General features: G+C 43.1%; 2 protein-coding genes across 7 annotated transcripts in view; one reads left to right on the top strand and one right to left on the bottom strand.

The window, feature by feature from the left end:
• The first annotated feature begins 298 nt into the window (after positions 1 to 298).
• Positions 299 to 19,676, top strand: part of LOC121486112 (cytochrome c oxidase assembly factor 6 homolog) — a 32,473-nt gene continuing 13,095 nt past the window's right edge. Inside the window, exons 1-3 of one of the 2 annotated variants that reach the window (XM_041746863.1) lie at positions 299 to 433; positions 843 to 1,005; positions 6,846 to 7,189. In XM_041746863.1, coding sequence (XP_041602797.1) covers positions 862 to 1,005; positions 6,846 to 6,941 — 240 coding nt within the window. In that variant the 5' untranslated portion in view covers positions 299 to 433; positions 843 to 861 and the 3' untranslated portion in view covers positions 6,942 to 7,189. The other variant, XM_041746862.1, reaches the window with a different exon arrangement.
• Positions 11,861 to 19,676, bottom strand: part of TARBP1 (TAR (HIV-1) RNA binding protein 1) — an 83,355-nt gene continuing 75,539 nt past the window's right edge. For 2 of the 5 annotated variants that reach the window (XM_041746860.1, XM_041746859.1), the window contains exons 25-30: positions 18,864 to 18,945; positions 16,749 to 16,920; positions 13,587 to 13,778; positions 13,297 to 13,421; positions 12,765 to 12,901; positions 11,861 to 12,444 (exon numbers count right to left, since the gene is read on the bottom strand). In XM_041746860.1, coding sequence (XP_041602794.1) covers positions 12,276 to 12,444; positions 12,765 to 12,901; positions 13,297 to 13,421; positions 13,587 to 13,778; positions 16,749 to 16,920; positions 18,864 to 18,945 — 877 coding nt within the window. In that variant the 3' untranslated portion in view covers positions 11,861 to 12,275. Of the gene's footprint in view, positions 12,445 to 12,764; positions 12,902 to 13,296; positions 13,422 to 13,586; positions 13,779 to 16,748; positions 16,921 to 18,551; positions 18,650 to 18,774; positions 18,946 to 19,676 lie in introns of those variants that run through there. The other 3 variants (XM_041746861.1, XR_005986531.1, XR_005986530.1) reach the window with 3 other exon arrangements.

Below are 19,676 nucleotides of genomic sequence, written 5' to 3' on the forward strand. Positions count from 1 at the left end.
GGTCCAGCTCGCAGCCCTCGGGGGCAAATGTCCACCCCAAGCCGCCTTGTCCAGCGGGGCTCCGAAGTCAAGCCTTCCGGGCGGCGCGGGCAGAGAGACACATAGAAAATTAGATTCCCGAAAGCACAGGCCCTCACAGCGGCTAAAAGCTCGGGGGGAAAGGCACCGGCCCACCCGTAGGGTGGAGGCCGCCGGAGCTGCGACGCCGCCCCGCCCCGCCCCGCCTCGCCCCGCCTCGCCCCGCCTCCACCTCCACCGCCGCGCGCCGCAGGCCCCGCCTCCCTCGCCCGCCCCGCAGGTCCGGAAGGAAGTCGCCGCCGTAGGTGAGACGGCGGGGCCGGAAGTCCCGCCCTCCTCGCGCGGTGAACGGGATCCCGTCGGGGTCGCCCCGCGCCGGCTGGCGGGTTCGCGGCTTGAAGCGCTCTCTTGGGTGGTGAGTCCTCCGCGGTTCGAGCCCCCGCCGGGCGGGGCGGGGCGGGCCCCCGGCGCCGGGGCGGCCGCGCACGCCCTCCTTTCCCGGTGTGTGGCTTTCACGACCCTCTCCTCCCGTCGGCGCCGAGGGGAGCAGGTGGGCCCGGCCCGGCCCTGCCGGCTGGTCGCGCCCCTAGCGCTTGGGCTCCACCTGCTCCACCTTGGGAGCGGGCGCCGCGCCCCCTGAGCCCCAGCCGCCAGCGGCCCGGCTTGGGTGTGGGAGACACGCCTGGAACGCGAGCGCCTTACGGTCTCGTGAGCTTAGACGCGACGGATTTCAGGTGCATCGCGGCGGCCCTGGGTGGGGAGCAAGGGCCGCCCGGTCTCGGACGACGGGTTCCTGGTTAACGTCAGTGCTTTTTGGCCGACAGCCCAGCCCGAGCCTCGGACATGGCGGCCCCGTCCATGAAGGAGAGGCAGGCTTGCTGGGGAGCCCGGGATGAGTACTGGAGGTGTCTAGACGACAACACAGAGGACGCGTCTCGGTGCGAGAAGTTAAGAAGCTCGTTCGAGGCCCGTTGTCCCCAGCAGTGGGTAAGGCGCGCGCGGGCTGTCCCCGCGCGTGGGGCTCGACGTGTGCGGGAGGCGGTGGAGGCGGCGCGCGCCGCGCGAGGGGGTGTGAGCAGCGGACGCAGCCCTGTCGATGCCCCGTTATCAGGCCGACAGTCGGCGAAACGTCACCTGACACTTACAGGTTTGTTCTCAGTGGTCTTGGAACAGTGACCAAAAATTCCGATCCTCTAAGTTGGTAGATTTCTCCAGGGTCTTAAGAACAATATTTAGTCTTGGGCGAGAGTTGGGCGATTCACTGGCGTAGAGCTATTATCAGAAATAAAGCATTCAAAAAAAAAAAAAGAAATAAAGCATTCCCTGTTGCCCGCCCCAAATCGTATGGTCATTTAACCAAAGCATTAGGAGTGGTTTAGGAAGTAGGAGGACGTTCCCAGGATGGAACTGCCCGCAGCTGCCCCCAGCGCCTCCCTGACAGGTGCTCCCCTGCTCTGCGCTGCCCGTCCTTCCTCTGGGAGAGGGCTGGAGAGGGGAACTCACATGGAGCGCAGGGAATGTCCTGTTTGCGTGCGTGACACTCCTGTATCCACGTCCTTTCAGGTATCTGGTTTGCTCTCCGTTTCTGGGGGAGGCCTCTGAGGGTCAGGGCACGTCTTGTTCAGTATTGGTCAGAGGCAGAACTGTGATTCTGAGTCAGGCCCGGCTGGCCGACCTAAGATTTAAACCTCAGTTTGTGCTTTTCCTCTCCGTCATGCTGCTGCAGAGTATGCCACAAAGCTGTGAGGACGGCTCACCTTACAGAGGACATGGTTTAGGGTCTTCACGGTCACACCTCACATTTTTAGATGAGGTGGAGGTGGGGTGCAGGAGACCACGAGGGGTGGGGGTCATCCTGGAGGGCTACACTGGGAGTGAATGCAGTCAGAAGAGGTTGCTTTAGATTAAGTCTTCTGTAAAATAGCATAATGCAACCGATCTCATGGGATTCCTATGAAGATTCAGTGTCTCACTTGACTTAGAAACAGAAACCTGTTAAGTATGGGGTTTTGTGATTGCACTGTATAATGATTTAGGCAAAAAAAATGTTATACATCCCTGGTTTTCCCATTAGGATTGATGCACCGAGAACTCGTGATTTAAGAAGTAGGTGGAGAATGTGGGCACTTGGGCTGACGCAGACCCAAGTCCTTGAGTGGCCTTTATTGCCTGTGCTTTCCTTTTCTCACTGGGCTCTCCAGCCCCTTGGTCACTGAGAGCAGGGCAGGACAGGGGCCGTGGGGGCCAGGGTGTTGGTGGTGGATTGTTCTCACCCCATCCCCACATTTTTCCAGGAGAATTTTGTCCCCGTGAGACTTGACTTTTGCCAGCCTTGCCATGATTTCCCACTCAGGTGACATGTCATAATTATGTGGAGATTTTTTAAAGAGTTGTGTGCTAGACCTCACCTCAGATTTACTGAATATCTAGAAATAGAACTTGAGCTTTTGAAACAGCTCTGGCTCTACAGGTGATTCTGATAACCATGGATGGGAATCTCTGTCTTAGCCGCTCTGGAAAGTCACACTTCATCCTGTTTTTAGCCTTTCTCTCTCCTTGGAAACTCCGTGCTTTCTCTAGAGCCTGGTGATTAGCAGACCCTCCCACTCCCCTACTTTCTGGGCAGCTCCTGTTCTCTGTATCATAAAGGATTTTTTACAGCCAGTCAGTTGCTTCCTTATTCTCTGTCCCTTCCACTTGGCACTGGCTGAGTGCCATGCCCAGGGGGCCGCACCATTCCAGGGTACTCTGTCCTGGGCACAGCTCATCTACTGAGTATGTGCTCTGAGCACTTCAGAGGTGTCCTCCAACTCTGCTATTCCTCATGGTAACTGTCACCTAGTTTTGCAGACAAGGACACAGGTGCATTGAAATGAAGTCACCGGTAAGTGCAGAGCCTGGATTTGAGCTTGGAGGTCTGGACCTCATGCTTTTCCTTTCTCCACATATTCCCTCCTGGACCTGTCATGCAAGAAGAGGATCCATGAAAATAGCCTGCACAAGCCGCATGGTGTTCTAGAAGCTTAGTCGTAACTATAGTTATTTAAATACAAAGTGCTATCTCCTTGGATGCCATTATGATTCCTTCCCCTAGTCTTCCTCCTCCATGTCTAGCGGCCATGCCTCTTGGGGAACTATCCTGTGCATCTCTTAAATGCCAGGGCTCTTCTAAGCTGTTCACTACCTCAAGGCAGTCTGGTCTCAGGTGTTGATGCCTAGCCTGCAGCTCCAGCCTGGCCCTTTCTCCAACCAGAGGCACTTGCTGAGCTAAAGCTACTTAACAGGTTCAGATGTTTAGGTGCTCACAGGACTAACTTTGACCTCTGCATATATGAGACTGAATGCTTATCCATCCTATACCCAGCAGGCCTCTCGTCTGTGCTCCTAACCTCAATGAAAGACACCAACATCAGCACAGTCCCAGAGGCCAGGGCCTCTGCCTTTAACTGAGTGAGCAGGAGGGAAGCAGGACAACACAGCAGCCCTGCAGTGGGGGCAGGCCCAGGTTGTTTAAGGAACAGCAAGGAGAGAGTAGCAGAAGTTAGGGTCAGAGAGGTGATAGGAGGCCAGGGCCAGTGGTATTTACTCGGAGTGCTATAGGAAGCTACTGGAGAGCTCTGAGTTTGGCAGGAAGGGGACCTGGGAGAATAGAGAGGGAATCCGTAGAAAGGTGGTGGGGTCAGTGGGTTGTCAGCATTAGGGTCCTACAGAGAAAAGGAAGAAGCAGTGATTGGAGAATTGGCTACTCAGAATGGGGGGATTAGGGAGAAGCTGATCCTGGGATGAGACAGGTTGCAGGACAAGATCACTGACGAGGTTAAGGAGCTGAGAGATCCAAGCTGCAGGACTGACCATGCGGACATGGAGCCATGCAAGCAATAGGACAGGAGTGCTGGTTTAGTGAGCAGTCTGCAAAGCTGTAGCAGACCCCAACTGAGGTGGGAGGCAGTGTAGCAAAGAGTTCCAGCTGACTTCTGCAGCTTTTGATAGTGTTGTGTTGTGTTGTAGGTGTTTAGAACACTCTCACAGTTCTTCCATAGTGTTCCTTCTGAGCCTGCTCCCGGCTCACCTATGAGCTCTGCTCAGAGATTGCCTGTTGAAGTCGTACCCAGTAGCCATACACTAGAAACAGAGAGACTTTTCCAGAGCCAAGTGTGAGAAGGGGGAGGTACGTGGGGGGAAGGGGGGTCATAAAAGTATTGTTTGGGTCCAGTCTGAGGCATTTTTTTTTATTAGCTTTAATTTTTATTCAGTCTCCTACTTGTGTGTCTGTTTTATACAGTAGGAACTAAGGCTCAGACTTTGTTCGAGGTCAGCTAAGCAGTAAGTAGTAAATAAATGTGTTACATAGTAAGTATGCCATACAACTAAAATGCTGTCACCAGAATGAATTTCTCTTCTCTAGTGCTTTGCTGCTTTGATGGCGCTCAGTAGCCTAACTTGTGTAACAGGCCTGTTGAAAGTCCTGTTGGTTCTTCACTGAGGAAGGAGCAGGGATGAGATCCATCATTCATCCCAGCATTATCCAAGACACTTGATCCCAATGTCACTTTCAGAAATCCCAGTGTTCTGGCATTGGTGCTGCTTTCTGCCTCTCCTGTAACAGCTCAGGGATACCAGCATCACGTGTATTCCGTCCTTCTCAGTCAGTGCTCCTTGGCTCCTGAGCCTCTAGAGAGGTCACATGCCCCATGTTGAGGATCCTCGAATGTTAACTGAGGAGGGGAAAGCTGGAGTGGAGAGCGGTCCAGGCAGAGTGTGGGCCATGCAAAGGCATAGAAGCACAGCGCACAAGAAATAAGCACATCCGGGAACCAGAGCAGTGCTGCACGGCCAGCATTTCAGGGACTGTTGGCAGATTCAGAAAGGACTGACAGGTGGGTGGAGAATAAGCCATGGACAGCCTTGTTTGAGAAGCTGGATGTGGAGCTTTAAGTCTGTAGGGTTGCCCTGAAACACCTTCCAGCAAGGGACATGACCAGATTTGGGTTTCACAAAAGATCATATTTGGCAGCGGTGTGGCCGGTGAATTAAGGAGGGTAGAGAAACTGGTTCAAGTCCTATTACAACAGTCCGAATGAGAAACGAGGGTCTGTCTGGTGTTATGGAGAGGGAGTGGGATCGAAGCATTTAGGTGGACAGAGGTGCGTTCACTGAAAGAAGTATTAAGAGAAACGCATTTGAAAAAGAGCTTGGTTCGGGATGAGTTGGGACCAACGTGCTAATAAGACATCTCCATGGAATTATTGGATAGGCAGTTGGAGATGTGACAGGATCTGTCGCAAAGATCTCTTAACACAAATGTACAGACACTGTCCACTTCTTCCTGTGGTGTCTTTTATGCAGAATACCCATCCTAGCCAACGGGGGGAGGTACCCTGGGGTCTGGTAACCAGGGAGAGTGCACATCAGAGAAACTGTGCGCATCTCCCAAGCACAGGAAAGGAGTCATCAGAGGATTTCAGGGCAGGGTGGAAGTTAGGTAAAAGTGAAATGAAGCCATGCTCTGATAAGCCCAAAGCAGTGCTGCATATAAACAGGTCATTGTCTGCTCTGGACTGAGAAGGGACCCAGGGTCCTATTTTCTTAAAGATGAATGTCATGTTCAGAAATCCCTTATCTGAGATCTTGCTCCCGGGCTGGAAATCAAGGCTGCTTCCTTGTGTTAGATTGCCTTAGATCCCCTAAGCAAAGGTAGGAGATTTCATTTTTATTGATGTAATACATTTCTGATAGTCTTTGCTTTTCAGAGGACAAGGTTTCTTGGCCAGCAAGAAAGCCATAGTCAGAGGGGACTGTTAGGACATTCCATGGCTATTGTCTCCTCAGGAGAAATTTTAACTCTATACCTGGCTTATCTGTCCCTCGCATGTCAGCTTAAGACAGAAGTATACATTCTCAGTCTAACTTTCACATAGACTTTAATTCTTAAGTTATTCAGTGGAGTTAAAAAGCTTTTAACAGAAGAACTAGTGGTTTTTTTTTTATCCTGACAATGAGAATGGTGTTCTGTCTCTGCCTTGTTTGCAAAGCAGCTCAGATATAGAAACTGTGACAGTTTTGTCTGTGACCTTGATTTTCTACGGTAGTTTTACTGTTTCAGGACATGGGGCTTTAAGGTACTTCAAATTCCCTATGGCAAGAGAAGGATATAAAAAAGATAAAGTCTTTATTATAAAGTTTTACCATCCACTCAATTTATAAATACAATATTTAACTATTTGTTACAATGTGTATTTCTGGATGAGATAAATGATCACAGCTGATAAACTACAAAATTTGCTGAACTTACAGTTGATAAGAAAAACTTGTACAGGGCAGCCCTGGTGGCTCAGCGGTTTAGCGCCGCCTTTGGCCCGGGGCCTGATTTTGGGAGACCCAGGATCTAATCCCACGTCAGGCTCCCTGCATGGAGCCTGCTTCCCCCTCTCCCTATGTCTCTGCTTCTCTCTCTGTCTCTCATGAATAAGTAAAATCTTAAAAAAACAAACAAACAAAAAATTGTATAGTGTCTTTAAATCATGAAGTTTTATGGTCTATGAACTCTCTGAGCCCACATGGCAAGGTTCACAAGTCCAAGCACAGGGAAATTTCTCCAGAAGGTTCATGGGTTATTTGAATTCTCAACAGGATCTATAACTCAGAAAGGGTTAGGGCTCACTGGTCTACACCTTCTGTGGGGACTCTTCTACATCATATGCATTGATTCAGAATGATTTCTAGAATACAAATCACTTATGCCACTTACTCAACTTATGTTGATAAGTTGTTAACATTTAAGTCAGCTGCAAAACTTGCCCTTATTTCAAACACTTTTTTCTTAACAGATAAAATATTTTGATAAAAGAAGAGACTACTTAAAGTTCAAAGAAAAATTTGAAGCAGGACAATTCCAGCCTTCAAAAACAACCGCAAAGTCCTAGGCTGTTCCTGAACTTTTCAGAATGGTTGAAATTATTATTTCTGACCTTGCAAAAATGCTCCATGGACTATGGGACAGTAGTAGTTTGAATCATGGTGAACAACAGGACTGTTCCACATATACAGCTCTTTAAAATGATCAACTAACGGATTCCATCATTCATACTATGAAGAATTGAAATGGTATGAAATATGCTTAGTTTTAGTAAGAAAGGTATATTTGAAGAAAAATTAAAGCCTATTATAAAAACCCATGTCTTTTTTTTTTTTTTTTCGGTTGGAGTAGTAGTTGAATATTACAGATCTAAATACAGGCATACCTTGGAGATATTGCAGATTCAGTTTTAGACCACTACAATAAAGCAAGTCAGGTGAGTTTTTTAAAATTTCTCAGTGCATAGTAAAGTTATATACTATACTGAAATCTTAAGCGCACAATAGCATTAGGTCTAAAAAAAACATGCACACACCTTTAAAAAAAATGCCAACCATCATCTGAGCCTTCAGCGAGCCATACTTCTTTTGCTGGTAGAGTGTCTTGATGTGGATGGCTACTCAAGGTGGTGGTTGCCAAAGGCTGGGTCACTCTGGCCTTTTCTTAAAAGTAATGAAGATGGACTCTTCCTTTCACAAGTGATTTCTCTTAACACCTTATGCTGTTTGACAGCCTTTTACCCACGGTAGAATTTGTTTCGAAATTGGAGTCCTCTCACATCCTGCCACTGCTTATCAACTAAGCTTAGGTAATATTCTAAATCCTTTGCTGCCATTTCAACCATCTTCACACCGGGAGTAGGTTCCATCTCAAGAAACCACTTTGCTCCTTCATAAGGAATAACTCATCCCTTCAAATTTGATCGTGAGATTTGCAGCAACTCAATCCCATCTTCAGACTCCAGTTCTCTTACTGCTTCCACCACAGCTGCAGTGACTTCCTCCCCTGAAGCTCTGAACCACTCAGAGTCATCCGTCGGGGGTTAGAATCCACTTCTTCCAAACTCCAGTTAATGCTGGTTATTTTCACCTCTTCCCATGAGTCATGGATGTTCTTCATGGCATCTAGAATGGTCCTGCATCAGGCTCCCCATGAGGAGCCTGCTTCTCCCTCTGCCTATGTATCTGTCTGTGTCTCATGAATAAATAAAAACTTAAAAAACAAAACTGAGAAGTTCCTAGAACTAAGTGAACCTTAGATGGTAAGAAACAAGGTCAGCATACAAAAGAAAACCTATTCCTGTAAACCAGAATGGAATAATTGGAACATAAGATAAAAAATGTACCATTTATAGTGGCACTTAAAAAAAAATAAAAGGAATACTTGGTATAAATCTATGTATAGGACCTATATCTGAGAACTATTAAAGCACAAAATACTTAAAGTCAGAGAAGATCTAATTAGATACACTGTAGTCAAGGACAGGAAAACTATTCTTAATATAATGTTAAATTCTCCCAGTTTGTTCAACAGAATCCTGATCAAAATCCCAGCAAGCTTTTTTTTGTGTAGACACTATTGACAAGCTGACTAAACTTGCATGGAAAGGCAAAGGACTGAAATAGCCAAAACAGTTTTGAAAAGAACAGACTTAGATGATTCATATTACGTGATTTCAAGGCTTATTCTAAAGGTAGAGTAATCAAAACTATGGTATTGGCAAAGGACTGACCCCTCATTTAGTAGAACAGAAAAGAGAGTTCAAAAATCTACATAATGAATAGAGTTGGCTGAGTTTAAACAAAGGTAACTCAGTGGAGAAAGAATCATCTTTTCAACAAATGGTGCTGGCAAGTACACATTCATATGAGACAAAATGAACCTTAACACACCTCACACCTTATTAAAAACAAACTCAAAATGGATTATAGCCCTAAATGCAAAATATAAAACTTCTAGAAGAAAACAGGAATTCTGCATTTTAGGTTTGAAAATAATAAGTTTTAGATCACAATATCAAAAACGCAGTCCACGGGAAAAAAAAGTTTTATAAAAGCTGAACTTTATAAAAACTAAAAATGTTTTCTCTGTAAAAGATTCTGTTAAGAAAAAGATAAATTACAGACTGGGAGAAAATATTTATAAGTCAGATGTCATAAAGACCTTGTATCCAATAAAGAATTCTTAAAACTCTTAAAAGGAAATCACCCAGGCTTTAAAAAATGGACAAGTTATGTGAATATTGTCATATGTCTATTCATAGTACTGAATAATAACTAATATATTAGGAAAAGATCCTCCATATTAGTAGAGTAATGCAAATTAAAACCAGGATGCTCTATCACTACCCACTTATCAGAATAATTTAAAAAGCTGACGGTACCAAGTGCTAATAGGGCTACAGAGCAACAGAAACTTATTTTCACTGATGGGAATGAAAACCAATAAAACCCCTTTGGAAAAGGAAAACAGTTTGGAATTTCTTATAAAGTTAAACTTATGCTTACCTTATGACCCAGCAATCATACTCCTAGGTATTCTACCAAAGGAACTGAAAACAAAACCTATGTCTATAGCAGCTTCACTATTTATAATTGCCAAAGACTGGAAACAACCCAGATTCCTGCAACAGAGGAGTGAAAAAAACAGCTACATCTAACAATAGACTACTACTCAGCAATAAAAAGGGAATGTGTATCGTGTAGCAACATGGATGAACCTTCTATACATTTTTCTGTAAGAAGCCAGACCCAAAAGGTGATGTAGTATATGCTTCATTTACAGGATTTTGGAAAAGGCAAAATAAGTACAGAAAACAGATCAGTGGTTGGGAATGGGTTAAAGGATCAACTATGAGGGGGTCACACCAAGGAATTTTTAGGTGTTTAAATGGTCTTTATGTCACTGGTGGTGGATTTGTGAGTATGCACTCATCAAAACCCAAAGAACTGTACACACTCATGAGTGACTATGATTGCATGTATATTAAAGTAAGATCAACCAGGATTTTGGAGGGATTCTCATTTAGAATGTAGACTGTGATAAATGAATATAATTATATTATAAATACAGGACATGAACTCACGGGAGGTGGATAAGAATGAAGCTGATCTAAATAACTTTGAAAAACGGTGTTCTGACAGGATCCTGTAAGGCTACAGACCAAAAGAACTTACAAACTCTGCTAATTTTTTTTTTTTAACTCTGTGAAATTTAAGAGAGTTCTGGTTCAGCAACTCTCAAAGTACACTAACTAGGAGTGTGTTTAAGTCAGAAAAAGCAGTTAAAAATAAATGAATGTCAGGATTAACCTTGCGGAACTAAGAATTCACATTCATATTCACATCTAGACATTACACTTGTGCGCACATGGGCTGTAGACACCTAGATTCCCTAGCTCCATCCACCGAGAAGGCCTGTTTCTCAATGCTCCAGCAGCAGCAAGCACGTCTAGCAACCAGCGCTCCTTGGAGAACTATTGGATTCTAGAACTGGGGGGGCAGAAAATGAAAGTGCCTGGAGCACTGTATACTACCAGAGAGTAAGAAGTTCTAAAAGAAAAAAAAAAAAAGAATTAGAAGAATGGGAACAGGTCGAAAGGACACAAGATCCAACCATCCACACTGATCTGAACAAATGACTGAATCTGGGACTAGTATTCCTTACAGAAGGATCCAAATCCCTAAATGTAGAAGAAATGAGGGAAACACCAATTATCGCCGTGAGAACACTGCAGGAAGCACCCATGGACGAGTACTAGAATGAGTGGGCAACACAAACAGGAAAAAGTTGATCAGCAAGCTTCCAAGTCTGACTCTCACAATACTTCTTAATTACTGTGGTACTTTCAACAACTACTCCCAGTCTTTCATACTCCTCCTTCCAAGGGGTGAAGTTTATTTTCTACCTGTGAGTGTAGGCTAGGCTTAGTGACCTGGCTTCTAACAAAGCATGGAAACTAAGAATTAGCAACTTCATTGAGAAGAACATGGCAAACACTGCCTTGACAAATGACCAGGGGAGTACGTCATGCTGAAATGTGATCACCAGGGGGTCCTTCTGAAAACCCCAAACCTCAGTCTGACCATGAGAAAACAAACATTAGACAAACCCAAATCATGAGATGTTTACAAAATACCTGACTCAAAAGTGTCAAAGTCAGGGAAGACCATGAAAGATGGAAATTCTGGCAGAGATAGCAAGAGACTAAGGAGACCGGACCACCTAATGTGATGCAGTGTCCTGAAACAGAGAAGGGACATTAGTGGGAAAATAAGAAATCTCAGGATAGGTCAGATCTGTAGACTGCAGTTTAGTGAAGAGCACCATTACCAATGTTAATTTCCTAGTTTGGGTAAGTGTCCACAATTCTGTAAGACCCTAATAGAGGCATCTGGGTGAAGGCCATATGCAAACTATGTACTATCTTTGCAACTCTTCTGTCAAACCCAAATTATTTTAATAAACCTACAGAAGAAAAAAAAAATAAATAAACCTACAGAAGAAAAAAAAAATATATATACTGGTAACAGATTCTGAGGTTTAAATATTACTAAAAAGGTCCCAGACATGATTGAAGTTCATTGCTGGATGGTAATGGTAATAAATGGTCACCATTAAATTTTAAAGTAATCTCAATATCAAAAACACCCTCAGAAGAACAGAAACAGTAAATCAGACTCTTCCTGGGCTCCACTCTTACTCTTGGTGATGATGTGCAAGAATAATTCACTGTCTTTGCGTCGATGTGGACATTTGTCAAAATACAGACTATTTCTCTAACCATTATCTGAACTCTCTGAACAAAGGCAGTATATGAAAATTTTCCAAAACTTTGAATGATATGAACAATAATGGCCTATTTCATGGCTTTAAGAGGAAATTAAAACCTATTACTTGAGCATTATGAATTCTATAGGGAAGCTGCCTTAACATCTTGCCAAGCGTGTTTCCTCCCTGGATTAAGCACATATAAAGCAGCAGAGGCTAATGACTCCCCTCCACACAGGACTTTTGCGTCTACCCCACTGTGCCTCCTGAAGATGGAAAGGTATGGTGTTCAAAGGTAACAGCTGCTGTAATTCTCCTTACTGCCATCACAGTCGTTTCCGACAATACCAGTTTCTATGAAAGGAGTTCTTTTCTTAAAATACATTGTTTTATTTCCACAGTTACTTAAAATATTTTATTAACAAAGCAATGCAATTTAGCTAAAAATATTTATTCAAGGAGACAACATATAGTGATATATTTAAGGCACATGAAAAAGTTTTGGCATTAAGTTGGTAAGAAAAAAATACAAATTATCCTAGTAAATTTTATAATCGATTTCATTAGTACACATAGTTTTTAAAAATTGTTTCAAGAGCACCGATAATTCATCTCAGATAAGGCACAAAGTTCATGACTCGGTGTCCTCATGCCTAAGCAGCTGCTGTCTGGTATATTCCCAAATCAGGAGAGCCCCACTCACATGGACGTTAAGTGAGCGGATAATGCCCTGCTGAGGAATTTCCACACAAACATCCAATTCCTGGATCAGATTGGCTGGAATTCCCTCACGTTCATTTCTAATGATGAAAAATGGAAGAAGAAAGGTTAGTTTTCTTGTAATAAGTTTTTTTTTTTCTCAGATATCCTGAATGTCACTGAAGAGTCAGATTAACAAAATGAAGTAAAGTCTGTGGAACCAGGGAAATAAGTAACAGATTTGTGGGTTGATTTAAGGTTCATGTGACCATCCCAAACAGGTGAAATAAAACAAAAACTAGAGATCTTTCCATAAATGTAAGTCAAAACTCCTGATGTGGCTATAAGGTCAGGAGTCACGGTGAATTGTAAAATTTTTGAAAGCATTTTCTACACTGAGACTCCAAATGAATCTTCTTACCCTAACAAGAGCAGAGATCTCTCCGGAAAGCTGTATTGCGTCAGGTCCACACTTTTGGCAGTCTGCTCCACACCAATGACAGTGTAACCTTCTGCTTTTTTCTGTTGCAGAAAATGAATGAGCTGAGGTGGTTTCACCTTAAAATGAGTATAAAAAGAGGAGAATAATAAATTATTCATTTACAGCTTTGCTTGGAGTACAACCAGAGTTTCAAAATAACTTTTATGAAACTAAGTCTTTCTAAAAGGGAAAAGAATAATACTCTTAAACTCCCCCAATATCAAATACATTTATAAAAAGCATTCCTGAGTTGCAACAGGACAATATTAAAGAAAAGAATTCTAAAAATACAACAATGTGAAAGATAATAAAAGGAATGAGAGGATAGAGGGAGGTGTATTTTGCTGAGTATTATTTTAAGCTATTAAAGCTGGACAGATGTAGTACCCACAAAAGGATGGATACTGGAAGGCAGCGAATTACAAAAATTTGGGCAAATAAACGTTTTAATAATGAATTACTTTCCACCCACCTCTACTAAAGGAAGCCACTGTTCTGCTGAAACACTGAGGCTCTGGAACTGTTTGTCTCTGACGCACTGCAGGCTGTCCACAATGAGCGCCGATGCCCCGAACACCTCGCAGGTCCGGCATAGCCCTGCAGAGGACAGTCCAGGCCACCGCTGAGCTCATTTGGGCCATATCCCTCTGAAGCTCCCAAGGAGACTTACATATGGAAAATGGGCATAGTGGTACTGGACTGAATAGAAAACTTCAGGAGCAAAAGATTTCAAGCAAGCCCTCTGGCAAACTATAATTTTACCTCCTAAATTAGTTGGCTTATCAATGAGCGAGGCCACTACAATCAGTCTGCTAATTGACTTTCCAAGTCTGGCAACACGATCCTGAAATACTACCTCCAGATCTAAATCTGGAGCACTGTTTTTCCAGGGGATAATCTTCTTCTGAACATCAGTCCATTCTGATTGGCTATCTGCTTCTCCTGAGTGAGAGCCTGGGAAGGAAAAGGAAATAATCCCATATATAAAAATCTCGTTGTTATATATATATACACATACACACACACACACACATTTAAGAGTTTAAAAATAATAGTTTAGAATGAGATTTATTAACTAAAAATTTTACTTAGATTCAGGTACAACTGCCATTTTCAACAGTAATTTTAAATTTTCAAATCCAACTCCAACAACCAATATACTATATTTGATGAAAATAAAAGATGCACTTGTCTACATTTTAGCATATCCAAAATTGGGAAGGATCTTTGAATCCAGAAGGTATCCTAGTTTGGTATGATTCTGGCATTTTTTTCTTCAAGGTCCATAAAATAATGGTATATCTTACAAACAATAATATATTCCTGAAAATAAATATACACAGTCGTTATCCTAAATTATTTTACAAATACTTGGGGGAACTTTCCTAAAATGAGGCCTTAGAAGCAATGATCTCTTAGCCAATGCAACATGTACACAGAATGTTAGTAACCTGTCTAATGCAGGGTTCTGAGCTGCAGCCCAGGACTGAGACTGTCCTTCCAGGCTCTTCCTCAACTGCTCTAACTCCAATCTGCTGACTGAGCCATCAAGGGGCACTTAGTTTACCGGGATGGAAGAGACATGCAAACACTAGAACACGGTACCAGTGTGAGGATATGTAAGGTCTGAGGGAGGGTGGGAAGGGCAGAGAGAAAGACCCAGGAAGGCTCAGGGAGGAGTCTGCAAACAGCTCAGGAAGGGCAGTGCAGACTGGAGACAGTATGTGCATGAGCGCAGGAGGCAGGAGTGACCCAGACAGCAGCAGAACTTTGGTATAACTCACAGCCATGGATGAAACATGATGGCTCAGACCATAAAAAGATAATACAAAACTTATATATAATGATGAAGAACTGACTCTACAGATACGAGTCATTAAAGGGTTTTATGAAGGGGGAGAACAGTACTAGTTCTGTGTTTTAGGGAAAAGCCTCTTAAAAGTGAGGTGGAGGACAAGCTGGGGCCTTTGCACCAGTCCAGGCAAAGACAAAAGACCGTCTAAATCAAGTCAAGGCAAGAGCAGAAGCAGCCTGATCCAGGAGAGAATCACCACGATTTGGTGATGGATCTATGCGGCATGAGGGAACAGAATGACTTCTGTGATGACTGAGGCGGCGCCTCATTAACAGGTTTAGGGAGGAGGCAAGTGTGGGCAGAAAGGGAAATCCAATTTGAATATGTTGAATTTAAAGGGTTTATGAAAAAAAATAAAAATAAAAAAATAAAAAAAAAATAAAGGGTTTATGGCATATCTGGGTGCAAATGTCCAGCAAGCTCAGGAAAGAGGCCAGGCAGGGATAAAGATTAGAGATTACATTATATAGGTGGTGGTCTCGAGTTGGGGAAATTAATAAAAATGCAGAATAAGGAAATCAGGCCAGTGAAAACATTCAGAGGATGCTAACACTAAAGTCTTAGCATAAAAACCACATTGCAACACCCTTCTCAGTACCACACACCAAACAAAACAGAGACTTCCCCTTAGCCTGTTCCCCACCCAAGTGACACCTGGCTTCTCTGTTCTGCTACGTGGCCCCAGGGCAAACCAGCTGCCCACATATGTTGTCTTTCTCTGCTCTGTCTCTGCTCAGCCTGATGTCCTCACCACACTGATGGAATAGCTTTTGTCACCATCTTTGCCCCAAAATCTCCCTGTTTGATGTCCTGTCTTGGGAAAGTTCTCTCTCCAGATCTCTGCTCCACTGCTCTCACTTTACATGGGTCTCTACTCAATGTCAGCTCCTGAGAAAGGTCTCTTTGATTCTTGGTCACTATCTCTACCCTGCTTCATTTGTTTTCTTGCTACCACTTATGCAGGAATGAATGTAAGCTGTACAAGGGCATGGACTTGGCCTAATGCTAGTTTACATGAAGCAATCAGTAAGTCTTTGTTGAAAGAATAAATAAATCTAAGGTGATTATGTCTTAAAATGTATTAGTGAACCATCTAGAGTGTTTGATTTAAAAAATGCACTTTCCCAGAACTCTCTTCCAGACATACTGAATTAAAATCTAAGTATCTGTACTTTGCACAAGTTGTCCAAGGATTCTTGAAAACATTATAGTTTTAGGGAACTACAAATGTAGAGGACAAAGAGGAGTGAGAAGAGTCAGACTGAAGAAGAAAATCAGGATAGCCAGAAGCTAGCAAGTTAAGGTCTCATAAAGGGCAGGTATGATAAGAGAATACCCACTCAGGCTCTGTGAAGGAGATCAAGACCATTTCTGATTTTCTGAAAGAATCCTTGGTGGTCCTGGGTCAGAGAGAGCCAGAACGAGGACCAAAGGAGTGACAGTGGTGAGGATGATGGTAGATGACCACTACACCACCATTAACATGAGCTGTGGTTTCAAAAACGGGTGGGAGACTTGGTCCTTGGCTTTTCTGGGCATAACTGGACTGTGGGGATGGGGAGGAGGTGAGCCATAGAAGGAAACATGGGTCCTTAGGAAAGCTGAAGGGAAGCAGTAAGCATAACAGAGGGGTGGAGAAACAGGAGGAGGAGGTCCAACAGATGAGTGAGGTCCAACCAGACCCACAACTGATGAGAAACCAGAGTTCTGCTTTATTCCTAAATGGGCCAAGAACTGAGATTTCATAATCTGACCCTTTTTAAAATCTGTATTTTTACATTAATATATGATGGAAGAGTAGTGAATATTAGTTAATAATATTTCAAAGAAAAGAGAAGCTACTAAGCTTTATAGAATAAAGCAGATCAGGCTCTCTTTGGCTTGTTATAGTGAAGCCAACCAATTAGAAGTCCCAAAGTTATACCACATTTTTTCCACGGTCTTTTCTCTAAGTGGAGGAGCAGAGTTCACCACATCAGTGAAGGGAAGTATCAACTCCCAGTTCTCAGTAACTGAAACGACTCAGGCTAATCAAGACAAACAGACGGAGAAAAAGAAAAGTGTTGTACCTATGTCCTGCTGAGCCCAGTCACCTGGTTTTAGTTCACAAAGGTGAGTTGGAGAAAGGTACCATTGAAATCCTGCATCCAAAGGGATATCCGTGAATCTGGTGAATTTACCAATGGCGATCCATTCATCTTCAACCAGGCCTGAAAGGCGTGGAAAGATGTAAAATATGGTCTGAAAAGAGAATTGTAAAATCTGAATGTTTTTCCCTTAAAAAATAACAAAAAATACATGGTAACGTGTTTAAGATACAACTTATTTACTGTGATTGATGTATTCTCCCAAACTATCACAATGATTATATTACATACTTTCGTTTATATCTTGTAGCAACTATATCTATACATATTTCTCATCTTCTCTAAGCAATCAGGGGATTAATTGAGGAAATTCTTGAGGCAGGCAGATCGTCCACTTGGTTATTTCTCACTGAATGTAATAAACTACTGTGCTCTTAATAAAAGCAAAAAGTATTTTAGGATTTTTTTTTTTTAAGTATTTTAGGATTAATCAATATTAATGTTGGGCAACATTTAGGTAAGTGCTATTTATTGATAACCGAACACCTCTGTAAGCGATCAAGTTCAAGCTCTTTTGATGCCAAATCTTTCCTCTTGCTACCATTAGACAAATTTGGAATCTGAACTTTGTCTTGACTGTGTATTAGTAGCTGTGATTCAAACAGCCACTCAGCCTTTCTTGGCTTCAACCTCTTCATTTGTAAAACGAGGATAAAATTGGGTTAAAAGAGCACATCGAGGTGTGTGTGAGCTGCACAGCGTGACACCACTGGACCTGGTAATTACTGCCATTACATAAGCAATCCTCCTGGCCTTTTCTTAACCTACTGAAAGAAACAGAACCAGAAAGTCATCCAAGGTGAAAAGGCACATTCAGAAGCACAAGTAACAGGCAATTTAAAACTGAAAATAAACGTGACAACACACAAGTCTTCATAATGGTTTTTGGAAGGAATAATGGCTCTCTTCACACTGGCACTATTTGTGCAATGTAAATGGGTGTGACGATTGCCACGCAGTGTTTACTGTCTAGGAACCAAGTACAGTCCAAATGCAGAAAGAGGCCGAGTCCTTTGAGCCAACATGTTACACACACATACACCTACAGCTCATATCATTAACAGAGGAGAAAACACAGAAGGGAGGACAGGAAGGCGTCAGGGACAGAGTGCAAGGGAAGTGGGAAGAAGGGACTTACTCCTGCTGGACAACAGAACAGAAAGGGCTGACTTAACACTAGAGAACTATGACAAGTCCTTCAGGAAGGCGCCAAAGAAAGCATTCTGGGGCTGAAGAACATGTTAAAATACTTGAAAAATCCTGTATTTTTGCAGTGAAGCCCAACATTTTGCACAAATGCCCAACAAAGTGCATTAATATTCTGTAGTGAGCATCTCACAATATATAGATTGGTATTTTTTAAAAGGCTAGTTTATGAGTAACCGACCCCCCAAACTGCATTTGCACAGCAGCTAAAGTTCCTGTGGAAAAGTCCTAGGTCACATGTTTTAAATTCAAAGGCAGAACATTAATTACATTTATGGTTGAAAAAGGGAGAAAGTGATACAATTCATACACATTTTAATAATTTATATATTAATTCACATGCGAATTGTAATAAACATATTTATGGTTCCTAAAATTATATGACACACTGGGATAGAAGGAGGTGATGTCTCATGTGGTATGATTCCAGTCACCCAGAATCCAGACACCAGAAGTAACAAAAGGACAGATCTCTCTGCTCTTTCATTAACAATGGGCTTCATTACAACAAAATCTCACCTGCACAAATGTTCTCACTCATCTCCTTTTAATGTCAGAACAGATTTCTGTTTAGAGTTAAATATTCCCCCTTCCAGGGTTTACAAGCCAGACACTGCCTGAGGAATAGAAAGTGACAATGACTAGCCAATTTTCACTGCTTAAGAGTGAACTGCAAGTCATCTGCATGAAGGAACAAAATTAAACTTAGAACTGTACAACTTGAGGGTGATATGAAATTTACCTAATTATAACCCTCCGAGAACAGTGGCAGAAGGGCAGGCCAGGATTAAAGACATACTCAATAGTTTACAAATGACACTCTCCGCTCACCTCCAGACAGTAATCTTGAAGGGGGTGAAACGTTGCAAAAAAGAAATGCTCTTGGATGCGTTGCCAGTTCTTCTTGGCATTCCTAAGGGTGAAACATACAGTATGAGTTAACAGACAAGTGAGGCAACTCTGGGAGGGGAGGGATTAGCTAGGTAATCACAAAGAGGTACTGCAGAGTTTAGACGGAACAGGAAGTTTTGTGAATTTTATCCAAAGATTTATACACCCCTCCCCTCCAAGATCAACATACTTTAAACAGACACTGATCTGACATTTTGAAAAGAAAGTCAAAGATAGAAGTAACTGTTTTACAGTGATAAAACAAACAGTGACTCAACAAGAAGCAAACCCCGGTCTCTAAAGGGATCAATCCAGCAGGCTGTGCAGAGGCCCACACCCCATCAAAGGTGATGGGAAGCAGAAATGGCCATCAACTAGCAACGATGGGAAAACCACAGGAACAGCTTGGGCAATGTATGACTTAACATGCTTGGGGAAAAAGAATTCTAAAAGGGAACTATGTAAGAAATCAGGGGTGTAGGGTGGGTGGGGAGCCTAGGTGGCTCAGTCGATGAGCATCTGCCTTCGGTTCAGGTCATGATGCCAGCATCCTGAGACTGAGCCCCACATTGGGCTCCCTGCCTGGGGAGAGGCTGCTTCTCCCTCTCCCTCTGCTCCTGCTCATGTTCTCTTTCTCTCTCTTGCCCTCTCTCTCTCTCTCTCTCTCTCTCTCAAATAAGAGAAAGAAAGAAAAGAAAAGAAAAAGAAAAAAAGAGAAATTAATTTGGGTTGGAGTCTTCAAGTCTCCGTCTG

This window comes from Vulpes lagopus, chromosome 3, assembly GCF_018345385.1.
Source record: "Vulpes lagopus strain Blue_001 chromosome 3, ASM1834538v1, whole genome shotgun sequence".
In the NCBI taxonomy this organism is placed as follows: domain Eukaryota; kingdom Metazoa; phylum Chordata; class Mammalia; order Carnivora; family Canidae; genus Vulpes; species Vulpes lagopus.